Source organism: Euwallacea fornicatus, chromosome 5 (genome assembly GCF_040115645.1).
Source record: "Euwallacea fornicatus isolate EFF26 chromosome 5, ASM4011564v1, whole genome shotgun sequence".
NCBI classification, from domain to species: Eukaryota; Metazoa; Arthropoda; class Insecta; order Coleoptera; family Curculionidae; genus Euwallacea; species Euwallacea fornicatus.
Window position 1 is genome coordinate 1,173,414 of NC_089545.1, and position 12,340 is coordinate 1,185,753.

General features: G+C 34.0%; 3 protein-coding genes and 1 long non-coding RNA gene across 7 annotated transcripts; 2 read left to right on the forward strand and 2 right to left on the reverse strand.

Annotated features, from left to right (window-relative positions):
• The first annotated feature begins 1,631 nt into the window (after positions 1–1,631).
• On the forward strand, positions 1,632–4,738 carry LOC136339050 (uncharacterized). Of its 3 annotated transcripts, none has more exons than XR_010732067.1 (3): positions 1,632–1,854; positions 3,063–3,174; positions 4,430–4,738. It is a non-coding gene; the product is annotated as an uncharacterized lncRNA (long non-coding RNA). The 3 variants fall into 3 exon arrangements; XR_010732066.1 differs by lacking the exon at positions 4,430–4,738 and adding an exon at positions 4,089–4,350; XR_010732065.1 differs by lacking the exon at positions 4,430–4,738 and adding an exon at positions 3,244–3,529.
• On the reverse strand, positions 2,962–8,280 carry LOC136339047 (probable ATP-dependent RNA helicase CG8611). The gene is made up of 8 exons (XM_066281992.1): positions 7,618–8,280; positions 7,391–7,561; positions 7,108–7,328; positions 6,427–7,039; positions 5,391–5,581; positions 5,026–5,174; positions 4,755–4,953; positions 2,962–3,151 (listed from the first exon to the last, which is right to left on the reverse strand). Exons 1-8 carry the CDS (start codon positions 8,122–8,124, stop codon positions 3,025–3,027), a joined length of 2,178 nt encoding a protein of 725 aa, XP_066138089.1. The 5' UTR covers positions 8,125–8,280; the 3' UTR covers positions 2,962–3,024.
• Positions 8,281–8,551: 271 nt separating this feature from the next.
• LOC136339048 (box C/D snoRNA protein 1) lies at positions 8,552–10,391 on the forward strand. Of its 2 annotated transcripts, XM_066281994.1 has the most exons (5): positions 8,552–8,790; positions 9,027–9,297; positions 9,571–9,784; positions 9,848–10,027; positions 10,082–10,391. In XM_066281994.1, exons 1-5 carry the CDS (start codon positions 8,717–8,719, stop codon positions 10,231–10,233), a joined length of 891 nt encoding a protein of 296 aa, XP_066138091.1. In that variant the 5' UTR covers positions 8,552–8,716; the 3' UTR covers positions 10,234–10,391. The 2 variants fall into 2 exon arrangements, with proteins under 2 accessions (XP_066138091.1, XP_066138090.1); XM_066281993.1 differs by having other exon boundaries at positions 8,555–8,790; positions 9,571–10,027.
• Positions 10,392–10,652: 261 nt separating this feature from the next.
• On the reverse strand, positions 10,653–11,860 carry Sec22 (vesicle-trafficking protein SEC22). Its single transcript, XM_066281995.1, has 4 exons — positions 11,673–11,860; positions 11,415–11,524; positions 11,027–11,334; positions 10,653–10,974 (listed from the first exon to the last, which is right to left on the reverse strand). The coding sequence occupies exons 1-4, from the start codon at positions 11,745–11,747 to the stop codon at positions 10,826–10,828; spliced, it is 642 nt and encodes a 213-aa protein (XP_066138092.1). The 5' UTR covers positions 11,748–11,860; the 3' UTR covers positions 10,653–10,825.
• Between the last annotated feature and the right edge of the window lie 480 nt (positions 11,861–12,340).

The window sequence follows — 12,340 nt, forward strand, 5'->3', positions numbered from 1 at the left end:
TGGTTTGCCTTATAAATATCCGTTATAAAGCTCAGAAGCAATGCTACACCCTCGTATTGTCATCAGATTATCTAAAGGGGATTTCGTACTTCCTAACACCAATAACGCAATTACGGGCGAATACACGGTGGTAAGATGCAGGTTAACTAACCAAGCTATCACATCAAAGTAATGCGAAAACAGACGGCTGGGGATGTCTCTAACTATATGGATGCTTGGGCCGACCCTTTGTCAACCCTTAACTTTGTTAGAATATACATAGTTCCTCTAATATGTTCCCCCTTCATCAAGATTGTATTATAAAGTTACGACTACAGTATACAGATAATTTTTAAAGTTGTTATAGACTTAAGATCAACCAGTGAGTTATTAATAACTTCATTAATAAAATGACAATACTGAAAACGTCAATATAGAGGAATTTTCTTACTTATGCGAAATATTTCAGTGATGGCGTGAAATAATTAGTAGGAAAATTCCTGAAATTTGAAAACTATGCCCAATAAGTTAATGCAACACCAATGTCGGGCAGTGTTTTGATATACTGAGAGGGAGTAAAATTTGCTTTATCTCTAATAATTTCTGAAACACTGCCCTTAGTTCAAATCTGGGGTAAATATTACCGTTAAGGGTAAAACTACGTACTAATACTAATAATTGTAAATGGGCTAAGCGAGTCATCATAAGGAGGTTTATTACATACTATTAACGTTTATGTTGAATATACATACGTACGAGGTACTCGAAATAAGTAGACATGTTTTTAGGTAGAAAAAACCCGCGATTACTCCAAAAGTATATCTCATTAGGGCGCCGTAAATAGCATTTTTCCCAACGCCGGTAACAAGGGCCGTGCTCGGCTTCGCTTCACACGGGAGATCGTACAATCACGGAAAAATACATTTGAGATGTGTAATATGAATGATACTTTCCACGTTCAATTACGTCCGCAAACGAATAAATCAGAACATCTGTGGTGAATCCGAATTCAAGGATCAAAACTCTTCTATTTGACATAGGCTACCAGAATGGGAGAATTGGCAAAATGGCCGCCAAGACAACTCTTGATTGGCTAATCACGGTCAGGCCAGCCTGAGTCCGCAGTCTCAGTAACACTTGTGTGCAAAGTTAACTAACACCTTTCTAAGTTAATAATATATATGTTATACAATATAATATGCATAGCTACGGTTTAGTGGTAAAAACTAATGACTTATGAGCTAAACAATATCGATAAAAACAGACTAAACTGTGACAAAACCGGCAGTGAACCAATTGATGATACAAGTGGTGCCACCTAAGTTTGTAAAAAAGGGTTTTTGACGCAATAAATAAACAAATGCCTAATAAAAAACACATTTTACGGCAGATTACACAGTTGCCACGTCGACTTAATTCTCATTTGCCTATCTATACAGGTCCTAATAACATCGTTCATACAACACTGTAAATAACTTCTTTAGTTTTATTTTTATGTAATCCACTAGAGGGTATGTTCACGGTTTGCATTTTTTTTTTCAAATGTTAAGACGAGTCTTCCACTTCGAATTCAAAAGATCTAATGAGAATCCTCTGAGTAATTAGGTAGGCAACATCGTGAGATCTAAACCACTAGGTACCGAAATGTTATATTTCAATTTAAATACATAGATTATTTTGAGAGCTGCAGTCATTTCTGAGTGACCGGGAGTGTATTTCACAGAACCTCGATTAGCCTGAGGAGAATTTATTCCAGCTCCGTACTCACCCGAATCGACATGAAAACTAATAATTAAACAAGTTGATTCACGAGTTGTGCAGAAAATTTAATGGATTCGGGGCTTTTTTTATGTATCTGGTATATGACCGGTCTCGGTGAGTAAGCATCGTAGAAATAACAGTACATAACCTTCAATCGGGAAGTTGGTAATCAAATTGAAGTCAAAGTTAAATCACCTTCTATCCGCCTACCTAGGTAGGTTCGTTCCATAGCTAAACTCGCATAGATGAGCAAATATGAAGACGTTAACAATTCTTAATGCTCGCGTCGTGTTTTTAAATGAGCACTCATTTATAAAACTTTAAGGCGTTTACATCATTTAGGGATATTACGAGGCAAATTGGTTCTGGTAATAGGCCGTCCGCTAATGTCTTCATATAGAGAGATTCATAATGTTTCAAGCAAAAATGCCTTTTCTAATTTAATTCAGCTCGGGTTTTAAATTTAAGTGGAATCTCAATTTGAGAGATCCTATTGGAACAACGGGGTACATTAATACTGAAAACATTATTCATTTGATGAGGTTTTGAAAAGTAGGTACTAGGTATGATTCAACAACGAGAAAATAATATAAGAGTAATTTAACTGTGTACTACTTTCCGCACATGTCAATGTTAAAAACCCACCAAAATCTTTATCGCTGCCATAGGGCATTTACACGCGGTGCCGTAAAATCTCTTATCACACACTTGTAAGGAAATTATTTTTGCAGCTTAGTGCACAAGAACCTAATAAAACTATATTAAAGCGGGTCTCATAAAACCGTTATTAATAAGACAAAAGAAGCATAAACCCATAAAATAGGATAAACCAATTCAACGTGTTAAATTTCTTTACTTAAATTAATATTATGGGAAACGTAGTAACCGAAGATGAAGGCTGTTCATTAATAATGATTGTTAGAGGAGTTTATTTTAACAAATGATTTATTAATGATCTTATTAGATGAAAATAGGTAGGTAGGTACCCACGGTACCCATTATGAACCGTCGCTCGAAAGCATCGCTGAATCGACGTTCGTGTTACCATTTACAAGAATAAATCGCGGATTAATTTATTTACAGTAAGGTTTATTCACTAGGATGTGCGTTAATATGTTAGTTTACGCTCTCACGTTTATTAATACGCACCGTACCACCACAAACAATCAATTTCTACTTCCTGTTGCTTGAAAATGAGAGACAAAGGGAAATTTGTTTAAACTTTTATTTCAAAATAAATATGGATTATTGTTTTATACATAATTTATGTAACTTTTGTAAAAATTAACTTGTTTGATTATTTTTCTTTTTCTTCTTCGCAGGTTCCAAGCCGCTCGAGAATTCAGATGCTGTAAGGCTTAGTGACTTCAATGAGCGTTTTTTCCGGGGTTTCACGAGTTCCTGATTGTCTCTATGGAAAAAGAAAGAGAAAAGGTTGGTAACTTGTTTTACCAAAAAAACATAATCTTTTTCCGCCATTGTAAACGTTGTATGCAACTTTAGGTATTCCTGTAAAATAGTTAGGGCGTGAGCCCCTCCGATATGACCTCACTTCATATATTCCGTTGAACCGTTTAGCTTGGCAGCAGTTTAGATGAATTCCTATTAGCTGCCTTTAAGAAAACATCTTATATACGTGCCACGGACGAATGATAAGCAGAAATTTCTTAAGAAATGTAGGTTGTTCAAGTAGCTTGGCCTAACCCAAAAAAATTAAGTCAAAGTACATTTTTTTCGGTATTTACGGCCACAGGACATGAACAATATGATGATTTCTTTTTTGTTACTCACCGGCATACCTAATCTTTTTTGTATTCATATCTGAAACATCTGAACAATATTCGCCACGGCCGACAAACAGCTTAATCCGAATTATTAAAATATAAAGGCACCAAGCTTATTTTTTAGACCAGTAGCTTCTAACCCTAATTACCAGCAATAGGATCTTCCCACAAAGTGGCGGCATTTTTCAACTGCGCCGAGCGGCTTTTTTTGACTTCCAGCCGCCAAGCCATTCTTCGATAATCGTGCCCGTACACGTTATTAATGAACCCGCGTGATTAATAGTTTGGCGGATTTCGGTAAAAAAATGCGCGCCTCGCCTCTGTTAGATTAATTACCGCTTTATTACCTTTTACGTTAAGCCTACCAGATACTTCGGTCAATCAAGCCCGTTCATTTCGAGTTGAAACAATATTTTTTAATTAGAATTTTGATCTCAGATGGCAGATGGATTTTTACATTACGCCAGGGGTTTCGTGGGTCATTACTAGAGTCATTAATACGGCAACCAACGGCAAAGCTCTCCCTGATAATAGCCACGAATAAAGTTGTTATCAATCTTTCAGATGAGGGTTGAACAGGTCCTGTACTGCATGTTTGTAGAGGGCGAAAGCCCACACACCAATTTTCGCTGTATGTCTCTCAAATGAAATAAAAACTCATTATTGACACCGTCTTCTTTTGTGCATTTATCCGTTCAGAGCAGAAGATTTCTCGTAATAAGGTAATTAAGCGGACTTAAGCAGATAATGTAATTTCAATGCGGCAGAATCGCAGGTGTAAGTGCCCCATAATTAATCTTTTGTGTTCCATAATGGGACACATCCGATCCACATTCTGAATTAAAGTAATAAGAAAGAGCGCATTAGTAACGGGACGGGAGACTGATAATTTACTCTTCTTTCAGGGATATTACCGGCGAGTCCTTTGTTACGGCTAATGCGATTCGTTTTGAAACGGGCTGGTTCGCGTTCGGGGCAGTTGTTTAAGAATTATTGTAAATTTATTAAATGAAAGTGGAGAAAATATCTCTAATTGTCCTATATAAATAAGAAATATTGCTTATTTAAGAATAAGGCAGTTGTGGATTTGTCACAACGCATCGACGACTGCCATGCATTTACAAATTTCTACGCAACATGTATTACAAATGTTGCAAAACGTTATCCATTTTCGCATATACGAAACACCTTCGGTTAGCAGGGCAGAGTATAAAATAAAACTATACTTACTCATGATTGGCCAACTTTCTATTCAAATTCCTTGGTTCTACTTTAGCAGCTTGTCCCTTCGCTATTCTGGCTACCGCAGTAGGCGACTCTTCCAGCCCGAAACTCGTCACGTAATGTCCAACATTGATTTTCTTCAAATCGAAGATCGTTCTCATTTTTTGGGGAAATGCACTATAGAATCTCGACCAAGATGTGTACGCTATAACAAAAAAATATTAAATAATAACAACTTAGTTGAAATTAAATAAAAATTGATTCTGAAGAAACTAACCGAGACAAGCTTTACTGTGCAAAGACTTATTCTTAGCTATCGCTGCCTCATATCGCCTCTGCAATGATAAAGTTGCCTTTTCCTGATCCGGTTCATCCATAAAATCAATGAAAGTTCTAATAAGGGGGGCGGTATCACATTCCCTAACACTGAAAATTACAAAAAAAATCATTTAAAGAGATCGAAATACAAAAATAGACCGTACACGTAGTCGCTACATATCGCCATATAACTGAAAAGACCCAAAATTAGCAAAAAAAAAACAGAATTTTGATGCATTCAAGGGCCTAACTGAATGCTTTTTGCTGAATTATAAGAAACTTCACAAGAAATCTTGCCAATAAATTTGTAACAAAATTACTTACAAAACTTTGTGCTCTTGCAATCTGCTAATATAGTCCTGTTCCTCGTGAGTTAAAAAAATAACTGCAGATCCGGACTTGCCCGCTCGACCGGTCCTACCGACTCTATGCAAATAATCATCGTCGGATTGCGGCCCTGTGTATTGTACTATACAATCTGCTTCGGGGACGTCTATACCCCTGGCGGCTACATCCTAAGAAATAATAATTTACTGCAGATTTATAATGAACTTGGAAAAAGCTAGACAAACAGGTATTTATTGTTTATTGCTTAAATCGTCACATAAATAATTTCATAAAAACTTAGCTCAACGGAGTTTTACATAGAACGCAAATCAAATATTATATTATACTAATTTCTGAGCTTCTAAGTTACTTTTTTTTTATTTTCCTTCAGTATTTCTTGGTCCGTACATTCCAATTTTGCCAATGCGTCTGTAGTCTTGAACGTTAAAACACATTTAAACTCTACCCACGCGCCTTTTCCTTGCTCTTTCTCCATAGAAAATTGAACCTACAGGCTAATTTAATAAAGAAAATTACCGTCAGTTATCCACAAAGTTGTTTTATTAGACATTTTACAATACGTATTTTTTTATAAAAAAATTCGGTAACAAAAAAAAATCATCTGATCTCTACCATACAATTGCTCTTTAAATAATGTGAACGTATTGCTGCATCTCTCTAACCACGGGTGACGGCTACCTTATCTCATAGTGAAAAGGTAGATCCTAAGGATAAATAAAGGTCGACCTCTAATGATCCTCGGCCGTTGGACTTGAAAGTATTTAACAATTCTATCGTTTGACGATTTCCCACTGTGATGTTACAATTGAGATAACCGCGGCGATTTCGATTGAATAGAAATTCGGGTGCGATCGGAACGAATCACGACTCGAAAATTCAGCATTTATTGTTGAACTTAATCATTTAGTCGATAATGAAGTTCTGCCCACGCTAAGGACGTTTCCGTTGCACAATGCCGAGAATTTCTTTGTGATTTTTAATTACTTAGTTTCTTCTCCAACTAAAAACTCACCGTGCAAATTAAAATCCCTTTCTTAATTTTCCGAAATCCATTGAACACCGTTTTCCGCTCTTGCTGGCTCATATTCCCGTGCAACTTAAACAATTCTATATCCAAAGCCTTCTCCTCATCATCACTATCATCCAGTTCCACTCCCTCCAAGAGCAAAACATCCCCAATGGTCATCTTGCCTCTATTCACAGGCATTTTCAACAAACATTTATTGAATAATTCGTAGTGGAATTCAACCATTTGACTTGTAGCCATAAAAACAATGGTTTTGCTGTTTTGTTTGGCTTGGTGCACCAAAAAAGCAGAGAGCATTACCAATCGGTGTTTAATGAAAGTTAACAAAAACTGTTGCTTCACTGTATTAGGGATGATCATATGCTCTGGGTTGATATTGGTTGATTTATCTAAGGCGTCAATGTAAACATGGTCTTTCATAGTAAAATCCGCCAATTCAGCAATACTTTTTGACAAAGTAGCAGAAAGTAAGAGAGTTTGTCTTGTAGATTTAACAGAAGATTGTTGGTTGTCTACTGGGTGAATTTCTCGGTTTTTCAGTAAAGCGAGAGGATCATATGATGAATTGAATTTTAGACGTTCAAGTTCCTCAACCAATCTAGAAATAATGCAAGTTTAGTTGACAAAAAATGTGTCCGTCTAAAAGTTTACTGATTACTGACTCACCTGACAATATCTTTCTTAAATCCCATATCTAAAAGCTTATCAGCTTCGTCCAACACTAAACATTGAACATTTTTTCCATTAAAAGCTGCTGTGTGCAACATATGATCCAAAAGCCTTCCTGGAGTTCCTATTAACACATGCACCCCCCGCCTCAATTTCTCTTTCTCAGTCTTCCTATTTTCCCCACCACATAAATGACTTCCAATAATCCATTGAAAACTCTACATTTGGGTGCAAAAGAATTACTCAAACTGTTAACTTTTGTAACAATAAAAATACTTACATTAAGTTTTGTAAATAGTTCATGAGTTTGAAGAGCCAGCTCACGAGTTGGCACCACAATAATAGCTTGAATTCCATCTGATCTTTGAAGCTTTGGTGCAATATTTATAAGTTTGTTTAAAATGGGAACTATATAAGTGAGAGTTTTGCCTGATCCTGTTTGAGACCTTATCTGTAATAAATTTATTTCGAAAAGTGAGTAAGAACATTAGTATTAGAATGGATTACCAAACAATTTTCCCCTGACAAAACTATAGGAATTGCTTTATCTTGAACATTTGTCAATATTGCAAAGCCATTCTTTTGAAGATTACTCTTCAAATGCTGATGAATATTCAGTTCACTAAACTTCCTATCCACACTGAACACCTTTTCAGTCACTGAGGCTCCTCTAACATTTGCATTCACATGGAGAGTTTTATATTTTTCTGAAAACAAGGAACGGCTTTTTTTGCCACCAGATGAACTAAAATCATTGTCAACAACTTCCGTAGGAGCTTCAAAGCTTTTTATTTGCTCTTTTTTCTGTTTTCGTCTGACCAATGCACTGTCCAACTTAAGTTTTTCCTTATTCTTGGGAAAGGTCAAATTCTCTAGAAGGTTGATATTTGAGCTAGGAGCTTGAGATTTTATCTGCTTGCCTGCATTAGATTTCCTTAAGGGAAGGCCCTTATGTTCCCTTAACTTATTAGATTTAGATTTAGATTTAGTAAACTTGAATTCGAAGGAAGTCATCACTGACAACGTGAAGGAATGTAGCAATAATATTAATTAATATATTTATTATCTGAAATACATTCTTCTGTAGCACTAATTTGTATAAATTGTTAAAATAATTGATATTTTCTATTCAAACGAGTATATACTATAACATGAGTGTGAAAGTGAGGTTAGATTTAGATCTTAATCAGAAACATTGAAAAGATCGATATCGATTATTAAACGTTGTCACAGACACTTATCGATATTATTTTGTATTGGTTAATAACTTTAAAGTTTCTGAAGGCCGATTTCAAGATAGATTCCTATGGTGGATCCGTTAGCAAGTTTGAAGTGTGAATATTTTGGTAATATTGTGATTCTATTTTAAAGGTGCATTTTAAAATGATCAAAAAAATGTCGAATTATTGACATAGTCTACTCCAGAATAACTACACAACACCCACCACTGAGTGGTAACAAGAAGGTTAGAGTTAACCCATTATTTCATTCAACTTCCATTTTTTTTTATTTCAAATTTATTTCTAAAAAAAATTGTTTTAAATTCACACACGTGCTTCAATTACAATTAATACATTCTCCACAAGTTAATTTTAATTCAAAAAGTATGGATGTGGTTGAAACCTTAACAGTACAACCTGGTTGTTCCAGTCAGGAAAATCTTGAAGAAAGATCTGCAAGGTACATCTTTTCTTTCCTCCTGTAATAAGTAGTATACAGGATGTCTAGTACGTAAAACTAATAATTCCTTGAATAATTTTTATTTACATATATATATTGTCATCAAGTGTAGAACTGACATATTGCAGTTATTTAGAAACTTAGTGCTTTAAGGCTTTTTTTACAAAAAAGCTTTGTAAATATCTTCTACATTGTGTCTATATATCATTTATGACTAACATCACCTATCATTTCAGGATAGGAAAATGTGAAGTATGTGCTTTTAAAGACTTCAAATATACTTGCCCTAAATGTGAGGTGAAAACCTGCTCTTTACAATGCAACAAAATTCATAAACTTGAACTAGAATGTGATGGAAATAGAGACAGAACAAAGTATATACCTCTCAAACAGTTTACTGATATAGATTTTGAAAGTGATTTTAAACTCTTAGAAAGTGTGTCAGAGGGTTTAAGTAGAATTAAGAAGAAATTTGAAAAGAGGTATAACTCCCATGTCATCCCAAAAGTAAGTTAATGGATACCTGTTTAAGATAGAATTATATTTTTAAAGTTTAGAATGTTTTACCTTTATATAGAAGTTAAGTATAATAGGTATGAAATAGATAATAAAGTTATAAAATTAATTATAGCAATTGGAACAAAACAGATTTGCTGGTACATTTCCATTTTGTAATATTATTACTTTCATGTCCATTGTACTTACTTTTGCCAAAGTACTAATGACTCCAAACTTAAGTTATTTTTCACAAAAAATTAATTTAAACAAACCTCATTTTAGTGCCTTTTAAGATTACGTAATGCAGCAGAACTTCGCAAAACAACTCTAATGTATCTGCCATTTAAGTTCAATAGGCACAAGACTAATACAACCATCTTGGATTTTAAATCAGGAACAATATTATGGCATATTCAGTGGGTGTTTGTTAATGCTGAAAACCTACATCTATCTGATTCTAGAGTGTCAGAAAATGAAAAATGGAGTACAGTGCTTAGTAAATATTTAGTTAAACAGGAAAATCCAATTCTGCAAGAAAAGTTACAATTTTATCAATCAGCAGGCATATCAGGGCTCACACTACTTTTGAAGGCAGAACAACAGCCTGGTAAAAAGTTTTATGAGTTAGATCATAGCCTATCTATCAAAGAAAGTTTAAGTAGAAAGCTTATTATTGAGTATCCAACAGTACATGTCTTGTTAGAGGGTCATAGTTCTGGTTATGATGTGTTAGATTCAGGCAAGTTTATAGTTTTGGGTTGCATAAAATATATAATATTAGTAATTATTGTAGATGAAGAAATGGACACAAGTGAAGACACAGAAACTGGCAATCAGATAATACAGAAAATTCTGGTTAAAGCAGAAAGTGATGAAAATTTATATGAATCTTTAAAGAATTTATTGTTTATATCTGAATATTCAGATGAGGAATGTAAAGAGTGAATTGGAATGTTTAAGAATATTTTGTTTGAATTTGGAGGTTATTTTACTGGATTATTAGGATTGTGGTTTTGTGGGAAGGCCATGTATATCATCATTTTTTTTATTTCTGTGCAATGCGGGTATTATAAAAGGAATGAATAAAAATGTTTCTGAGATAACTGTGTTTTTCACCAATAAACAGTGTTTCCCACTAAAAATAATGAATCTCAATAGAAAGAACATACTGTCTGCTTGATTTGCAAAGGAAAATTTGAATTGAAAATCATTATTGATATACAACTAAATTAACTATAATCTCCAAAATATAGTAATCTGAACAGATGTTCTATCTTATTATATCTAAGATACAGGGTCATGCTCAAATGAATGATTAAGAAATGTATATATCAAAAGAAAATAGAGTTATATATAAATGAAAAGCCATTTTATATGTTTTTATTTGTTGCTTGAAAAAAATTCAGATTTTCAAAATATATTATTACTAATTGGCTATGAAGCCCAAATATACCTATACATATATACAGTTTGATCCCTATCCCTCTAATACACAACATAAATAAAAAATTGTATAAAAATGTATTAACAATTTTGCCTACAAGACAAAGAAATATAGAACAAACACTAATATGACTATCCCACCAATAGCAGCCTTAACATACATTGATTTTGTGTTCAAATATGTGGCATCTTTTTTGTATTTTTGAGTAAGCATTGATAAGTTTTGGGTTTTGGTGTCTAATTCTGCAACAAGTGAATTTTACCAAATATGCCCACTTTTGCCAAAGTAACTTACCTGACAAGACAGTGCCTCTTTGCAAAACATCATCAATATTTTGCACCATAATTCTTTGCACATCTTGGAGTTGATTATTGATTACATTTAAATTTCTGCGCGACCGTGAATCGCTGAACTGTTTCTTTGCCTTTTGGATGTAAGTATCAAACTCTATGAAAGTGTAGGGCCTAGTGACTGTATTGACTTTTCGACCATATTGGGAATGAAATTCCTGGGCAATATCTTCAAGGTAAGAATAAGCCAGCCTTTTGGAAAAAGTCTTTTCACATAATACTAAGTAACAGACATCATACTCGATCAGATAGCTAAAAAAATTGTTTAAAAGTAGACATCAGTAATTACAAAACAGACATAGATCTAGGGTAAATTAGCTGTATAAACTTACTGGAATAAATAAGGACCAGTTTCTATGCTACATTTAGGAGGTGACTGTGGTGACAGTTTGCGAAACAACAATTTGGCTTGGTTTTGATAGTCCAGAATATTTCTCCCAGTCTATACGAAACATATGGTGCTTGTTATTTCAATATATCGACATTAATGGATGGCCATGTATTCAATGGGATCATAGAAAACCAATTATTGAGAAATATGTTCAGTGTTTATTTTAAATTCTGGATTATCAACTAAACATTTCACTTGCCTGTTCGTCCTCTTGCATGGTAGCAGCCAGAGGTAAACCATCAGCCACCCGCGCTATCATAGTCATTAGTGCCATTGTAGTATGTGTTTGAAATCTGTAAATTTATTAGTAGCACTACTTTTTAAAATTTAAATACAAATGAAAAAAAAAGATGTTTTTAAATACACGTCACCTGTTTTGACAAGCCATGAATGTCATCAATAAACGTCAAATGACCAAGTGACGTTAGTCTAGGATTAGGTACATTGTTATGTAAAAGGAACCATGTCTACAATGTACATTATGTAGAATGAGCCTTGAACACCGCTGAAAACAATTGATATCATTTCAGTAAAAGTGATATACTGTTTTAATCAGAAGTTTAAAGTAAGAAGTGTTAAAGACTCACCTTGTCATATAAAAAAAATCATATCTATAATTTGATTACTTATGTAGAATTAATTCGAAGCAAAGCTTCATTCAGAAAATTATCTTGAATTATTCTCATTTTATGAATCGTGATATGATACTTCTATGTAAAACTAAAGACTTTACAGCTTATGTGGCGGTGATCTAACAATTAAAGGAATCTCCCATCTATATTTTATTAAAATATATTTTCTACTGCCCAATATTACTCTTTGTGTGAATGTAACACGTTCTAAGTATTCTACATATTCGAAAATAAG